At 36.3% G+C, this 17,782-nt stretch overlaps 1 protein-coding gene across 1 annotated transcript; it reads left to right on the top strand.

The window, feature by feature from the left end:
• The first annotated feature begins 138 nt into the window (after window positions 1-138).
• Window positions 139-11,407, top strand: atp6ap1a (ATPase H+ transporting accessory protein 1a). Its single transcript, XM_058763466.1, has 10 exons — window positions 139-323; window positions 1,153-1,279; window positions 1,733-1,807; window positions 1,987-2,174; window positions 3,173-3,213; window positions 3,366-3,451; window positions 6,160-6,422; window positions 7,178-7,228; window positions 7,348-7,585; window positions 10,582-11,407. The coding sequence occupies exons 1-10, from the start codon at window positions 205-207 to the stop codon at window positions 10,789-10,791; spliced, it is 1,398 nt and encodes a 465-aa protein (XP_058619449.1). The 5' UTR covers window positions 139-204; the 3' UTR covers window positions 10,792-11,407.
• Window positions 11,408-17,782: the final 6,375 nt, after the last annotated feature.

The raw sequence follows: 17,782 nt of genomic DNA, 5'->3' as shown, positions 1-17,782 counted from the left end.
ATATTTGCAGTGGAAACCATTAGAATTTTCTGTGATGGTTCTATTGTTTTTTTCAGCTTGTGAGATGTCAGCAAAAGCACAAATTAAAGGTGCTAGCGTTTGTAACCTTAATGTAGGCTAGTCCTGTTTTGGTACATTAATGCGTCACTGATCGGTCGCGCGGAAGATGGCCGGTTGTGACGTCACGCCTCTGCTGCGCGGAAGATGGCTGCTTTGAGGACGGTCTCCGGTAACACCGGGATGATTTCGCTTTTTCTTCTGTGTGTGATCGCAGCAGCGAAGAGCGATGAGCAGGTCCCTCTGGTCGCATGGGCGAGCGACGGGTAAAGACCGACAGTGTATGAGTGTAGTTCTGGAGACTGCAGGGCGATAGTTAGCTAGCGGTTTGCTAGCTGGATGACTCGGTCGCTGTCCAGTACTGAAAACCCGAGTAAACACTTCAATATCAGCTTTAAACACTTACATTCTCTGATAAACAACACACGTTTAGTAATCTAACAATATATTCACGCTTCAGTGTGCTGACATTAGACTCCAGATAGCAGCGTTGTGCGGTGATGGCTGTCTTATTAAAGCTAGTAAACTGTCAAGGCAGCAGTTTGGCCGTCATGGATGTCTAGACAGTTTACTAGAATCTGCGTTAATCCGGTTTTTGTGTTTGTCAAAGTTATACTCATGATGGTCATTTGTGTGGTTTTGTCTTATGATCATGATATGTGACCCTGGAGCACAAAACCAGTCTTAAGTAGCACTGGGATATTTGTAGCAATAACCAAAAATACATGGCATGGGTCAAAATGATAAATTTTTCTTTTATGCCAAAAATCTTTAGGGTATTAAATAAAGATCATGTTCCATTGTAAATTCCCTACTGTAAATATATCAAAATGTATTTTTTGATTAGTAATATACATTGCTAAGGACTTCATTTGGAGTCAATTTAAAGGCAATTTTCTCAATATGTAGATTTTGTTTTTGCACCCTCAGATTCCAGATTTTCAAATAGTTATATCTCTGCCAAATATTGTCCTATCTCCTAACAAACCATACATCAATGGAAAGCGTATAAATCTCAATTTTAAAAAACGGACCCTATGACTGGTTATATATGTGTTTTTCTAGACCTGTGCTCTTATAATGTCTTGTGTGTAGGTTTGCCTTGTCTCCTGTGAATGCTCCATCAGCGGGTCACACTGTGTCTGTGGAGGAGCTGGAGTCACACCTGAACACAGCGCTGAGCACTACACCGCACAATCTGCTGCTCTTCCTGCAGGATAAAGTATGCACTATATTCATAACACATTATGCAAACAGATTTATATGGTTTGATTTAGTGTGCCGATAGGAAATTATTTCCTGATTTGTGCAGCATTACTGTTTTGTCACTCCCACAGTATTGGATGACAATAGGAATTGAACCCCAGGGTGACAGTAATGTAAAAAAACAAAACATTCTAAGCATATACAGTTTGCTTTGTCCACTTGTGATTAGCTCACATTACGGAATACATTAATACTAGGCCAGCGAGACAAACATCGAAAGAGAGAGAGAGAGAGAGAGAGAGAGAGAGAGATACTAGGCTATAATTTCACAATATCACTAATAGATACACATTTCGAAATGAATTACTACTAGAGTTCCTGACGGGTTTTATTGAAGACAGCAATCTGCATTGCTGTAAGGCTAGTTAAGGTAGTGCTAATCTTATTGGTTGAACTCTGTTTCATTCAGTTGAGTGTTGATGACTTCACATTGTATGGAGGAGTCTTTGGAAACAAACAGGATAGTGTCTTCAAAAATCTTGAGGTATGTTGATGTCTTTTCCATCTGCTACTGCTTATGATATTTATTACTTCTTATTTTTTTGACTTTAGTTGACTTCAGTTTTTTCAGCTATTTAAGATGAAATCACTTGTGCTTGTTGGCTCAAATATTAAAAAGCAGCTCTCAGGTTTTGTTGATGTTTGACTGTGGCATGTTCACAGGCGGCTCTGCTGTCTTCCTCCTTATGGTTGCCATCGGTGTCATCGTCTGCCACTGCTTTGGTTTCTACGCTGCTCCAGAATCAGATTGATGCGGCTCCTCTTTACATGAACCCAGACACGCTTGCTCAACTCCGCCTCAATGCATCTGTTGCTGCCTTGCTGGTCTTCCGCCTCCCTTACAGCGGCGGGTAATCACATCTCTTCAACACTGGCTGGAGTTCACACTGAAAAAAATTATTCATTGAATTTACTACATTTTTTTTTAGGTATGTGGTTGCAATCAATTAATTTTAGCTACATTTAAATAAACAAATTTAGTTGACTTAACTTTCAGTGTTTTTTTTTTTTTTTTTTTTTTAAATGTAGCTAAAATAAATTGTTTACTTTAAACAGCTTACCTTAAAAAAATGTAGTATCATTTATTTCAGTGCAGAATGAAATAAATACTGTACACTGGAAAAAGTTTATTTACAAAGTCTTTTATGCTGTAAATTCATGCTGTAAATGCTGAAATGCACGAAGAAGATATAACTAGATTTCTCATCTGTTACCACCTTCTGCAACCAATGATGCAAATAAGCACATTTACATTTACATTTAGTCATTTTGCAGACGCTTTTGTCCAAAGCGACTTACAATTCGGGAATACATAAGCGATTCATCTTGAAGAGGCAATCAGACAGACGAAGTGCTTGTAACACCAAGTCTCAGGCATTGTTTAAATAAGTACAAGCTAGCAAGGGAAGGAATAAGTAAAGAGATAGAGAATAATAATTTTTTTTTTTTTTAAGTTTAGGATGAAGTCAAGTAGTCAATCACAGTTAGAAGAGCAAACTATGTGGGACCTAACTATAGTTTAAGGCAATAGGATATGCACATAGTTTGTGACAGAAATGATTACAGCACTGACATGAGATTAAATGCACAAAATAATAATTAATACTAAAAAAATAATAAATTTAAAGAAACAGAAATTTAAAGTGACAATAGTATAGAATGCGATTCTGAATACAGACATTATTTTCCATTTGTCAGGTGAGCATTTCTTTATATAAAATCTAATTTAATTTGGAAACACATAAAGTAATACAGGGTGAAAAGATGAAAATCCCTTACATTTGGGACCTTAAAACCTGAGAAAGAACTCTTGATCTTATGAGGACTGTAAGATGTCTTTTTCTTGCAGGGCTGATATGATGTCTACTAAAGAAGTGCTTAGCGGAAATGGTAGGTGTCATATTCAAACATCCCTAAGTATCAAAAGCCTTGTGCTCTAACAATTATTATTATTATTATTATTATTAGTGTAAAACAATCCAAGATACTAATACAATGAAGTGTTTTCCTGCAAATGAATGGCATTATGTTGTTTGTTGTAGATGAGGTGATTGGTCAGGTGCTGAGCATCATGAAAGCTCAGTCTGTGCCGTATACTGCAGTGTTTACTGCACTTGGGCCCTCAAGGGTAAGACTTCTCTACAACTATCCTGTATGCACGTACACACCTTCAGGTAGGGGTGGCTAGTGTGACCAAAATTAAAATATGAGTGATTTTATATGAGTGTAATGATATACAGGTGCATCTCAATAAATTAGAATGTCGTGGAAAAGTTAATTTATTTCAGTAATTTAACTCAAATTGTGAAACTTGTGTATTAAATAAATTCAATGCACACAGACTGAAGTAGTTTAAGTCTTTGGTTCTTTTAATTGTGATGATTTTGGCTCACATTTAACAAAAACCCACCAATTCACAAATTAGAATATGGTGACATGCCAATCAGCTAATCAACTCAAAACACCTGCAAAGGTTTCCTGAGCCTTCAAAATGGTCTCTCAGTTTGGTTCACTAGGCTACACAATCATGGGGAAGACTGCTGATCTGACAGTTGTCCAGAAGACAATCATTGACACCCTTCACAAGGAGGGTAAGCCACAAACATTCATTGCCAAAGAAGCTGGCTGTTCACAGAGTGCTGTATCCAAGCATGTTAACAGAAAGTTGAGTGGAAGGAAAAGGTGTGGAAGAAAAAGATGCACAACCAACCGAGAGACCCGCAGCCTTATGAGGATTGTCAAGCAAAATCGATTCAAGAATTTGGGTGAACTTCACAAGGAATGGACTGAGGCTGGGGTCAAGGCATCAAGAGCCACCACACACAGACGTGTCGAGGAATTTGGCTACAGTTGTCATATTCCTCTTGTTAAGCCACTCCTGAACCACAGACAACGTCAGAGGTGTCTTACCTGGGCTAAGGAGAAGAAGAACTGGACTGTTGCCCAGTGGTCCAAAGTCCTCTTTTCAGATGAGAGCAAGTTTTGTATTTCATTTGGAAACCAAGGTCCTAGAGTCTGGAGGAAGGGTGGAGAAGCTCATAGCCCAAGTTGCTTGAAGTCCAGTGTTAAGTTTCCACAGTCTGTGATGATTTGGGGTGCAATGTCATCTGCTGGTGTTGGTTCATTGTGTTTTTTGAAAACCAAAGTCACTGCACTCGTTTACCAAGATATTTTGGAGCACTTCATGCTTCCTTCTGCTGACCAGCTTTTTAAAGATGCTGATTTCATTTTCCAGTAGGATTTGGCACCTGCCCACACTGCCAAAAGCACCAAAAGTTGGTTAAATGACCATGGTGTTGGTGTGCTTGACTGGCCAGCAAACTCACCAGACCTGAACCCCAGAGAGAATCTGAGTCAAGAGGAAAGTGAGAAACAAGAGACCAAACAATGCAGATGAGCTGAAGGCCACTGTCAAATAAACCTGGGCTTCCACACCACCTCAGCAGTGCCACAAACTGATCACCTCCATGCCACGCCGAATTGAGGCAGTAATTAAAGCAAAAGGAGCCCCTACCAAGTATTGAGTACATATACAGTAAACGAACATACTTTCCAGAAGGCCAACAATTCACTAAAAAAAATTTTCTGTCTTCTGAAGTATTATAATTTGTTGAGTGAATTGGTGGGTTTTTGTTAAATGTGAGCCAAAATCATCACAATTAAAAGAACCAAAGACTTAAACTACTTCAGTCTGTGTGCATTGAATTTATTTAATACATGAGTTTCACAATTTGAGTTGAATTACTGAAATAAATGAACTTTTCCACGACATTCTAATTTATTGAGATGCACCTGTACATTGAAGTGATTTAATATTACTGGAAACTCAACCGAAAATGGTTTACATGCTAAATAACGTGTATTATAAATTCTTTAGTTTAAATACTTTTCAGGTAAGTTACTTTGACTCAGTTGCTGATTTTTTTTTACCTTTTTTTATTTTATTTGGAGCTTAATAATGAATGCAAACAAAAACTTTAAAGCTTAACATGTAACACATTAAGTAGAAAACAAAACACACACAAAAAAACTAAAACCAGTAAAACTAATAATTTAAAAGGAATAGTTCCCACTGTAATATCTGGTTGGATGAGTCACATTCGAAAGAGATTAATTAGTCAACACAAGACTGCCAAATTAGTTTTCACAGGTGCCACCTTTAATATATTATGGGCCAGTTTTACTATACAGGGCAAATTAGCGCAAGAGCACAATTCCATAACAGTGCCGATGGGAGGGAAGTTTCTGCAGGTGATTTACTAACAACGTGCAAATTAAAGAACACAGATGCAACATCTCATTTACATATCGACCAACGCAATATACCAACGCAGCACAAATTAGCGTAATCACAAATAAGTATGAAAAGGAACCGGAGACCAAAAAATGAAGGTTTGCTAGAAGTTTTGATAGAGTTGTTATTGCATGACTCCTAGTCGAGGGCTCCAAGTCGTCTTTTATTTCCTGAAGCAAATAAAAAATAACATGGCTTGGCAAACGATGTGTTCAGATAATGTGTCCTTCTGGCATTCAAAATAAATTAACACGTGTGGAAAAATTGCAAATGCATATTCAATAAGGTCAGGCGCAAAAATAACTGTGTCCACGCCTTTTCAGCGCTAAATCTTCACTGCGCGTCTTTAGTAAATCCTGACAGTACTATTTTAATGCCAAAAGACAGTTTGCGCTGGTCCAAACTGTTAGTAAAACTGGCCCTAATTAGGCAAGTGGCCCCACTGCTTTACATTTTTAATGGGAGGTTGTGTGATTATATCAAACCAGTGTAGGAGTTTAATGTGAGTAGAGTAAGTTTAAGGTGGCTTGTGTTTGTCTCAGGTGTTAGAGGAGGCGTCTCCAGCTGTGCACTCGGTCTGGTCACGATCCCTACTGCAGTCCCGTCGTGAGGAAACTACTGCTCCAAAGCCGCCTGTGGAGTTTAAGGAGAAGGGGTCCACCTGCATTCTCTTGTGGGCGGAGAAGCTGGTGGTCAGCCAGTATCGCTCAGGAAAGTGGGAGAGGCATGACTTTGCCCCCAAAACCTTTGGTGAAGGTGTAGCACCCGACCTGTCTGGATCATCCTGCAACGAGACTCACTCCCGGTAAATAGTGCTCAACTGCATGCGAGGTTTAAGTTAAAGGGAACATTTTCTTCAGTATTTTGTCAAAGATAGCAACAGTAACTAAGGAGGGCGGGTCTTTGCGAAAGGTCAGTTGCAAATTTAGCCGCTTGCACGAATCACCTGCTTACGGTGAGCGTCCTGTCTCTAGTGCACACAAGTGCACTTGTGCATATGCAAAAACAAATAGTTTTTAATTTTAATTTTTTACCTTTTTTATTTTTTTATTTAAACATATTAATGTATAATTTAGATTCAGAATCATTAAAAAAGAAATGCATACAATTTTTTTTCAATTTGCATCCTTTTTCAAATAGTGCGGCTCGCTAGTTTAGTGCAAGTAGTCCATTCTCTCTTTGTGTCAGAAGATGGCTTGTTCAAATTCACTTGCTTCCATTTACTCATTTAGTAGACTATATTAGTGGAATAATATAGGGAATAGTAAATGAGGGTATAGGAGTTAATTTTGGAGACAGCAGGGGTTACACTGTGTCTACACTGGATGCGTGATTCAATGATGCTCCGACAGTTAATCAGTGCTCCTTTCTATTTATCACATTCTTCATGGACCCACAAAACTTATGACCACAGGACAAATGGATTTGAAACTTGCACTTTGATATGATCAGTAGAGGCAGCATGGCACGGCCACAGTTAGACAATTAAAGTGCTGTGCTATTAACATATAAATGTATATGTTGGCAGTTCATGAACCACAATTTTCTCTTGAAAAACAGGTTGGTTTTGAACTATGAAGACGTCCTGGATTACCGTTCTTTTAAGCTCATGTAAGTGTTTAATTTTCGAATTTACTCACACACACACACACACACACACACACACACACACAATCTCTGTGTTCTGTATCTCTGTGTTGGGCTTGAACTGTGTTCTGTATTCTCCTCAGTTTTGTAATGAACCGCCGTCACTATAAAGTTTCTGCCCGCCATTGGTTCACCATGGATCTGGTTCATCTGGAGTATGATGGGAAAAATGCCACGTTCAATGGCAGCCGTCACATCTACGCCCCGGCCGAGTATTCGTACCGCTGTGAGTCCGTGAGCAGTTCCCGCTACCCTCAGCTGTCACCCCACTCAGACAAGGACAACGCCAACGACTGGCAGATCTTTTTTGATGACTTCCAGGTAGGTTCTGAAACAATGAATCCAAAGAAAACTAGACTTCATGGTTCCCATGGTTTAAAGATTTTCTATATTAAATTAAACATTTTCTTGTTATGCTCAGCTTAAAAAAAATAAAAATACTAGGAATTGCTCTTTGTGAGTGCAGTCTACTGTATATAAAAGGATTTTATCAAAATTTTTATCCAGTTATCACGACTGTAAAAGTAGTAAGCCATGGAGAGTCTGGAGTGTGCTTTGCACACATAGACAGGCAACATAACCAAAATTTAAAACAAAAAAATTCCTTACCAGTGTGCAGTTAAAAGTTAACATATGCTATATACAGTAGTACATTAAATATTACCTAAACAGTAATATGCAGTAGTAGATTAAATATTTAATACTTAAACTTTACATTCAGAGGTATAAATTTTATACTTCACTACCAGTCAAACATTTTTGAGCAGTAAGATTATTAATGTTTTTTTAAAGAATTGTCTTCTGCTCACAAAGCCTGCATTTATTTGATCCAAAGTACAGCAAAAACAGTAAAATTGTGAAACATTTTGACTATTTAAAATAACTGTTTTCTATTTGAATATATTTTAAAATGTAATTTATTTCTGTGATTTTAAAGCTGAATTTTTAGCATGTCAATGATAAAGTTGTTCTAGTTAGTCTAGTTACTTCATTAATAGTTAAGTTTTTGCCTGTCTTTGAATACAAATGTAATTTTCTAATCTCAGAATATATTGTGATATATAGCGGTGAAGGAAATTGTTACTAGTAAACTGGTTTATTTGGTATATTGGATTATTTTTTCATCTAGCCACCGAATAAAACTATGTATCCTCAGTATATTTCACAGTAAAGATGGAGTTCTCAGTATAGTAATTCTTTCTGTGTGGCTTATTTTTATACTGAGCCATTACTAATCAAAATTAAAGCCGTACTTGATATTTCTCAACATTGTTACTTAAATGACTGCTGAACAAATTTAAAAAATGTTAACTCATCAGACTTTTAAACAACTGATTATATTCACTTAGGGTACTCGTATTTTCATGAATGCTTTTTGAGAACCTCTTATTCCCACTTACACCAAAACTAATATTTTATCACTCGTTTAATCGCTCTTGGCATGAAAAATAAAGGTTAGAAGTTGCTTTGTTGAGAGCATGAGTGTGACACCTGTACCATGGCACAGGACTTTTCTCTCTAACTTTAATTAATTAATTTTATTATATTTTATTTTTTACCTAATGGGGACAACAGTATCTAGAGTGCTAGAGAAGCTATTGGTCATGATTTACTAGTCACTACATCAAGTTCAGCTGTATTTACAGGTACACTGAGCAGCTGAGACAGATCTTTCTACCCGGTTAATAGTAATGTATTACGACATGACTAATCTCAGCCATTACCCATTACCCACTGCAGCAATATACAGTACATTTGTGAGCACAATGAAACAATATTTTCAACAGCACAAAAAAAGTTTCCAAGTTCAAAAAAGCAGACCTCAGTTGCAACGAGCAGGAGAAAATCTTTTCTAATTCCTGGCAAAACACCTGACCAAGAGTTTTGGACCATAAAACATTCCCCAAAACAATGTAAAACAGTTCTCTTAGAGCATTTATATGTACAGTATATGGATTCAGGATAGATTATATGGAGTCAGGATAGATGAGGGTTAATTTTATGTCATGGTGCCAGATCGATATATAGTAATATGTACACTGCCATTCAAAAGTTTGGGATCAGCAAGATTTTTTTATGTTTTTAATGGAGTCTCTTATGCTCATCAAGGCTGTATTTATTTGTTCAAAAATACAGAAAAACTAATATTCAAAAAACAATTCAATTCAAAAAAATAATATTGTGAAATATTATTGCAATTTCTAATATTGTTGTCCTATTTTAGTATGCTTTAAAATATAATTTATTTCTGTGACCAAAGCTGAATTTTCAGCATCATTACTCCAGTCCTCAGTGTCAAATGATCCTTCAGAAATCATAATAATATGCTGATTTATTATGAGTGTTGATACTCTTGTGCTGGATAATTTTTTTCGGAACCTGTAATACATGTAATACAATTTCAGGATTCTTTGATGACTAAAAAGTTAAAAAGAACAACATTTATTTAAAAACATTTTTTTTCTTCTTCTAACAATACAGTTGTTTTAACTTTTTATTCATCAGAGAATCCTGAAAAAAGTGTCACATGTCCAAAAAAATGTTAAGCAGCACAACTGTTTCCAACATTGATAATAAATCAGAATTTTATTATGATTTCTGAAGGATCATGTGACACTGAAGACTGGAGTAATGATGCTGAAAATACAGCACTGCGTCACAGAAATATATTATATTTTATATTATATTGAAAAAGAAAACTTATTTTAAACTTATTTTTTTCTTTATTTTTGATCAAATAAAGGCAGTCTTGATGAGCATAAGAAACTAAAAACATTAAAAATCTTACTGATCCCAAACTTTTGAATGGCAGTGTATCTTTAAATTTCCCAGATTGAGTTAGGTCTCTCTAGTCTGCTGTTTTCCTCCTCGAGATAAGATCGACTCCCTATAGTCCAATAACGTTTATCCCTGTTTGAATTCAGTATATTGGATATTGTGAAAGCAACTAAGTGCTCATGGAGTAGATGACATTTTGTTTAGCTGTTCTTCTAAAGGGGACAGACCAAACACACTCAGATGGGTCTTGAGCTTCTAGACACTGTATGCATTTGATGATATGTAAGAAAATGTTTCTTAATATTTTGCTGCAATTTGTTCAAAGAGCGTCAAGTTTCCATTTGATATAAAATCTCCTATAACACAAATAGTGTTAGCAAGTCATTTATTTCCCAAAGTGCCATCCCTCATTCATTCCTGGAGGACTTTGCTCTTTCTCACTGATCTTGAAGGCTGTCAGGAGTGGATTAGCATGAGGCATGTTCAGTGTGCGAATGGTATTTAAGCAGGAATCTCTCTGTCTCTCTCTCATGTGACAGATCCAGGGCTTTAATGTGGCTGGGAAGGATTTCTCTTACGCCAGTGACTGTGCTAGTTTCTTCACTCCTGGTATCTGGATGGGGCTCGTCACATCTCTTCTCATGGTGCTGGTTCTCACTTACGGCCTGCACATGATCATGCAGCTGCGCACCATGGACCGCTTCGACGACCCCAAGGGTCCTGCCATCTCTGTTCCCCAGACGGAGTAAAAGACACAGAGCCAGTGTCCTTTCTCCTCCTCACAGCACTAGTGTTTACTTTGGTTATTGATTTCTTGTTATTACATGTCATCGGGGTGCTGTTGGATTATTTTTGTGATAATCATTCCTTTAATAAGCATGTTTATGGATGAATCTCAGGAATACATGTCCAGATCATACTAGAACAAAAAAGGAAATATATATATATTGCATAAAGAAGGATCATTTTTATGATGGTTAAGGTTTTTTTTTGCATTGTGGCATTATTGTTACTCCCTTACATTACTGTAATACAAAGCATTTTAACATCAAGCGTATATGTTAGAGGCAGTGCATAAATACTTTACTATATAAATAACATTTTACCTTACAGTGTAAAACTTTTAATGGTACTAAAATAACCTTCTTTTATGCAAAATATAATTTCCTGAGCATGTCTTTGACAAGTTTTGTGAGATTCATTCTCATGTTTTTCAGCTCCAGAATAACCTTATTGTATTGAAAACTGAGGCTCCATTTAATGTGAACTGTACACTTTACATTATAAATCAATGATATAAGATAAATATCTATTAACAGACAGCTTAATGTTTTGTGTGCTAAAACTGTAAATATGGAAAGAGAAGTTTTTGCTGAGTCAGGATAGATGAGGGTTAATTTTATGTCATGGTGCCAGATCGATATATAGTAATATGTACACTGCCATTCAAAAGTTTGGGATCAGCAAGATTTTTTATGTTTTTAATGGAGTCTCTTATGCTCATCAAGGCTGTATTTATTTGTTCAAAAATACAGAAAAACTAATATTCAAAAACAATTCAATTCAAAAAAATAATATTGTGAAATATTATTGCAATTTCTAATATTGTTGTCCTATTTTAGTATGCTTTAAAATATAATTTATTTCTGTGACCAAAGCTGAATTTTCAGCATCATTACTCCAGTCCTCAGTGTCAAATGATCCTTCAGAAATCATAATAATATGCTGATTTATTATGAGTGTTGATACTCTTGTGCTGGATAATTTTTTCCGGAACCTGTAATACATGTAATACAATTTCAGGATTCTTTGATGACTAAAAAGTTAAAAAGAACAACATTTATTTAAAAACATTTTTTTTCTTCTTCTAACAATACAGTTGTTTTTAACTTTTTATTCATCAGAGAATCCTGAAAAAAAGTGTCACATGTCCAAAAAAATGTTAAGCAGCACAACTGTTTCCAACATTGATAATAAATCAGAATTTTATTATGATTTCTGAAGGATCATGTTTACTGAAGACTGGAGTAATGATGCTGAAAATAACACTGCGTCTGAAATATATTATATTTTATATTATATTGAAAAGAAAACTTATTTTAAACTTATTTTTTCTGTATTTTTGATCAAATAAAGGCAGTCTTGATGAGCATAAGAAACTAAAAACATTAAAAATCTTACTGATCCCAAACTTTTGAATGGCAGTGTATCTTTAAATTTCCCAGATTGAGTTAGGTCTCTCTAGTCTGCTGTTTTCCTCCTCGAGATAAGATCGACTCCCTATAGTCCAATAACGTTTATCCCTGTTTGAATTCAGTATATTGGATATTGTGAAAGCAACTAAGTGCTCATGGAGTAGATGACATTTTGTTTAGCTGTTCTTCTAAAGGGGACAGACCAAACACACTCAGATGGGTCTTGAGCTTCTAGACACTGTATGCATTTGATGATATGTAAGAAAATGTTTCTTAATATTTTGCTGCAATTTGTTCAAAGAGCGTCAAGTTTCCATTTGATATAAAATCTCCTATAACACAAATAGTGTTAGCAAGTCATTTATTTCCCAAAGTGCCATCCCTCATTCATTCCTGGAGGACTTTGCTCTTTCTCACTGATCTTGAAGGCTGTCAGGAGTGGATTAGCATGAGGCATGTTCAGTGTGCGAATGGTATTTAAGCAGGAATCTCTCTGTCTCTCTCATGTGACAGATCCAGGGCTTTAATGTGGCTGGGAAGGATTTCTCTTACGCCAGTGACTGTGCTAGTTTCTTCACTCCTGGTATCTGGATGGGGCTCGTCACATCTCTTCTCATGGTGCTGGTTCTCACTTACGGCCTGCACATGATCATGCAGCTGCGCACCATGGACCGCTTCGACGACCCCAAGGGTCCTGCCATCTCTGTTCCCCAGACGGAGTAAAAGACACAGAGCCAGTGTCCTTTCTCCTCCTCACAGCACTAGTGTTTACTTTGGTTATTGATTTCTTGTTATTACATGTCATCGGGGTGCTGTTGGATTATTTTTGTGATAATCATTCCTTTAATAAGCATGTTTATGGATGAATCTCAGGAATACATGTCCAGATCATACTAGAACAAAAAAGGAAATATATATATATTGCATAAAGAAGGATCATTTTATGATGGTTAAGGTTTTTTTGCATTGTGGCATTATTGTTACTCCTTACATTACTGTAATACAAAGCATTTTAACATCAAGCGTATATGTTAGAGGCAGTGCATAAATACTTTACTATATAAATAACATTTTACCTTACAGTGTAAAACTTTTAATGGTACTAAAATAACCTTCTTTTTATGCAAAATATAATTTCCTGAGCATGTCTTTGACAAGTTTTGTGAGATTCATTCTCATGTTTTTTCAGCTCCAGAATAACCTTATTGTATTGAAAACTGAGGCTCCATTTAATGTGAACTGTACACTTTACATTATAAATCAATGATATAAGATAAATATCTATTAACAGACAGCTTAATGTTTTGTGTGCTAAAACTGTAAATATGGAAAGAGAAGTTTTTTGCTGTGTAAGTTATTAGATTAAATATTTATTGGTGGTGTGCATATATGTTTGCATCCAGTTTCTCTGCTGTTTTCCACATAGTTCTGTGGTCTGGTGTGTCCATAGATGTTTCTGTGTATTGTTGTGAGAACCGCATAATATAGACATTTCTGCTTTGTTTTAAAGGAACATATGTTGTGCGCTGGATTTAAATATTAGAGAAGAAAAGAGTACCACAAACATTCTCACATAATGTTTTTCTTTGTGTACTATTATTTTGGTGAATCATTTGCACAAATAGCTCTCATAAATAATGTTTTATGTTGACGGCACATGATTTATAAAAGGTGATCTGTTGTCATGTTTTGGAGATGTATGCTCTTGAATGTGTATATTGTGCCAGTGTTTAATAAACTTAGAGACACAACCTTGTGGTAAAAAATGTCATTCAACTTGTGGTTTTATGTAGTTTTAGCTGACAGTTTGTGGTTATGAATATGGTTATGGTCCAGGTTTCAAAACATTTGATTATGTTTAAACTTGTCTCATCACAGGACACATGCGAAGGCCAGAATTCAACACCTACTATGCACTATAGACTATGCACTATAGACTCAGAACTGGCAGAGGGGTCAGAAATATTAATGTGCTACTTTATAATGACCTAAATTTGCATACATACTCAATAGCCTTCACTTTTCAAAATTAAAAAAAAAAACGTGACCAAGAAATTCAGTCTGAAGAGACAGTCTCTTCTCATTCAATCTGATCTGTAAATAGTCCTTCTCTAAACACAGTTTAGATTAAACTTTTACAGCATCTTTGACAGCTATAATTAAATTAAATTGTGTTCATGTTGATACTGGTGCATAAATGCATAAAGATTATTTTCAGCTGAGAGAACTATGCATGCATAGGGAAATCTACAGGATGAGCAGTGGCATGGAAAGAAAAACACCATTTTGTTGGCAACAGGAGAATAAAAGCCTTGGCAGAACCCATGCTACACTGGCAGAACCAGTTCTCATGGCTAAACAATTTTAATTTCAACGTAAACACTAATAACATTAAGGCTGATGATACACAGGGCAACTGTTTTTTTTAGCAATGTTGCTTGGGCACTTTCCCATTGAGAATGGGTAACAAATTTCTATCTGGATATTTTAGATCGGTCCTGTGCCCTGTGCCTCACCTGGATGCCCGTTGATGGCAACATTGCACAAAAAGTTGCCCTGTGGATCATCAGCCTAAAGCTTATTTCAATTCAATTAAATTCAAGTTTATTTGTATAGCGCTTTTCACAATGCAAATCATTGCAAAGCATCTTTACAGAAAATTAAAGTTTCTACATTATATTTAGTAATAGCTTATCAGTGGTGACTATCTCAAGCTGATGCCCATATGGCAGAAATGAACATGAAATCAAGAAATGAATCAAGCAATGATTATTCATTGCGATTAACTCATAGCAAAATTTGGTAGTTTTGTATGTCGTCTGGGGGTTGGCATCATCTCTTCTCAGGTCATCTCAGGCCTTTGTAAGGGCTGGACCCAGACTGAAGCTTGTGTAATTCCTACCCACTGCGCAAAGACACGTCCAAACAACGTCTTTTGTACGTCGTCTTTGAACGTCCAATTGTGGTCCCCTGAAGGTGCAGACTGTGACGCCAGATGACGTCTTTTTTCCAACGTCTAATGAACGTCCGGTTTTGACGTCCACATGACCTCTGTATAAGGGCTAATTGTAGGCCAAATGTGGTCGTTGTGGACATCTTTTCTACATCAAACACAAACTCATTTTAGACATCATTTTATACTGCTTATAGGCTCTGTACATAACTGTAGTCCCATTTCAGAAGGTGGCATACTGTTCAAGTTCATTTTCCTATAGCTTCATTTGATTGTCTCAGCAGCAGATGATAAATGGAAAAGGTGTAATGCATTTCCAATTCAATCCTGCTGCTGAGCCAAACGAAGCTACAGGAAAATTAACTGCTACAGGAAACAGGTCCTTCACCTTCTGGAAACATGGGACTACAGCTATAAACAGAGGTTTACAAATAAATCACAACTCAATCACCACTCACTTATTTCCATCTTTATTGTTTTTAACTGGCACAAACGTCACTAATAAGCTTTGACTAGTTAAGTTTCCTGCCAACTACCATTAAAATCTAGGAACATGAATTTAGTGGCTTGCATACATTACTTCAATGTTGTGCATCTTAACCTAAAAACTTTCTAAAATCAACACTGGTGGTAAAATACAAAAAAATAAAAAATAAATAAAATAATAATAATAATAATAAAGTTACACAGCCCACCTTGCACAACAATAAAAATTAAAGTGCTTAACCGAATGTGTTTTGTGGGTCAGAACTGGGCCCCATTTATATTTCTTTATTAATTCCTCTGGATAAAGTTAATATGCTAATATGCACAATCATCTTTCAAACCACTCCATCTCTTAAGTTAAAATGTTTTTTTGGAAACCTGTACCTTACCTGATTTGATGATTTTATGTGGTGCTCAATACATTTTAAATTACATGATAAAATATTTCAACTGTGAAGAAAATGACTTCAACTCAATCTCTAAATCACATTTTTTATTGGGTAAAACAAAATATTAAACAAAAATAGATAAAAACACTTGAATAGATCAGGATAAAATGATATTCCTAGGCCTGTGCAGACTCCTCATATATTGATATTCATTAACCATGTTGATATTTTCTGCACATGCCTTCGACGTCCAAAAAAAGTTACCTAGTCCGACGTTCAAATGTTGAACTGCATATTGACGTCCAAATGGGGTCTTGGTTAGACGTCCAAATAGCGGACCTAGTTTGCACGTCGTGCAGATGTGCAGAATTGGTCTTGGACCAACGGACGCAATATAGACATAATCTGCACGTCCGTCAGACGTCTAATGTTTAGTGGGTAGTTTGCTAGGACTAGATTGGCATCCAGTGGCAGAAACAGAGAAGGAAATAGTTGGAACAGCAGCTACGCTGATTTCTCTCTAAGCAAAAGAATGAAAATGTGCATTTGATCAGATATAGCTGAAGTACAAGGTTATGAAATACATTATGTGAATGCTTGGCTAAAGAGATGTGTCTTTAATCTAGATTTAAACAGAGAGACTGTGTCTGAACCGTGAACGTTATCGGGAAGGCTATTCCAGAGTTTGGGAGCCAAATGTGAAAAAGCTCTACCTCCTTTAGTGGACTTTGCTATCCTAGGTACTACCAAAAGTCCAGAGTTTTGCGACCTTAGGGAGCGGGTTGGATTCGTAAGACTAGTTAGGTATGCAGGATCTAAACCATTTAGGGCCTTAAAAGTTAGTAATATTTTGTAACTGATACAGAACTTAATAGGTAGCCAGTGCCGAGACTGTAAAATTGGGGTAATATGATCATATTTTCTTGACCTGGTAAGGACTCTAGCCGCTGCATTTTGGACTATCTGTAGCTTGTTTATTGAAGATGCAGGACAACCAGCTAGCAGTGCTTTACAATAGTCCAGTATGTCATGAATGCATGAACTAGCCTTTCTGCATCTGAAACAGATAACGTTTCATAGCTTGGCAGTGTTTCTAAGATGGAAGAATGCTGTTTTTGTAACATGGGAAATATGATTTTCAAAAGACAAGTTGCGGTCTAATATAACACCCAGATTTTTGACTGTAGAGGAAGTAACAGTACATCCGTCTAGTTGCAAATTGTAATCTAAGAGATTCTGTGTACTGTTTTTTGGTCCAATAAGTAATATCTCGGTCTTATCCTAATTTAATTGGAGAAAATGATTGGTCATCCAGTCTTTCACATTTTTAACACACTCTGTTAGCTTAGATAATTTAGAAGTTTCATCTGGTCTTGTTGAAATATATAGTTGAGTATCATCAGCATAACATTGGAAACTAATCCCGCATTTTCTAATAATGGGCAACATGGGGCAACATGTATATTGAAAATAGCAGAGGGCCTAGGACAGATCCTTGTGGCACTCCATACTTTACTGGATTTAATTGAGAAGATTCCCCATTTAAATAGACAAAGTGGTAGTGATCGGACAGGTAGGATCTAAACCATCTTAAAGCCTGCTCTTGAATACCCGTATAGTTTTGTAATCGATCTATGAGTATGTCATGATCTATGAGTATGTCAAACGCAGCACTAAGGTCAAGTAAAACTAGCAATGAGATGCAGCCTTGGTTTGA

This window comes from Onychostoma macrolepis, chromosome 23, assembly GCF_012432095.1.
Source record: "Onychostoma macrolepis isolate SWU-2019 chromosome 23, ASM1243209v1, whole genome shotgun sequence".
Classification (NCBI taxonomy): domain Eukaryota; kingdom Metazoa; phylum Chordata; class Actinopteri; order Cypriniformes; family Cyprinidae; genus Onychostoma; species Onychostoma macrolepis.
The sequence above is the reverse complement of the archived record's forward strand: the minus strand, read 5'-3'. Positions and strand labels throughout refer to the sequence as shown.

Coding starts and splice junctions, on each gene's coding strand:
- atp6ap1a (XM_058763466.1), top strand. CDS start 205: ATGGCTGCTTTGAGGACGGTCTCCGGTAACACCGGGATGATTTCGCTT. Junction 324..1,152: donor GTCGCATGGGCGAGCGACGG/GTAAAGACCGAC, acceptor TCTTGTGTGTAG/GTTTGCCTTGTCTCCTGTGA. Junction 2,175..3,172: donor CGCCTCCCTTACAGCGGCGG/GTAATCACATCT, acceptor TTTTTCTTGCAG/GGCTGATATGATGTCTACTA.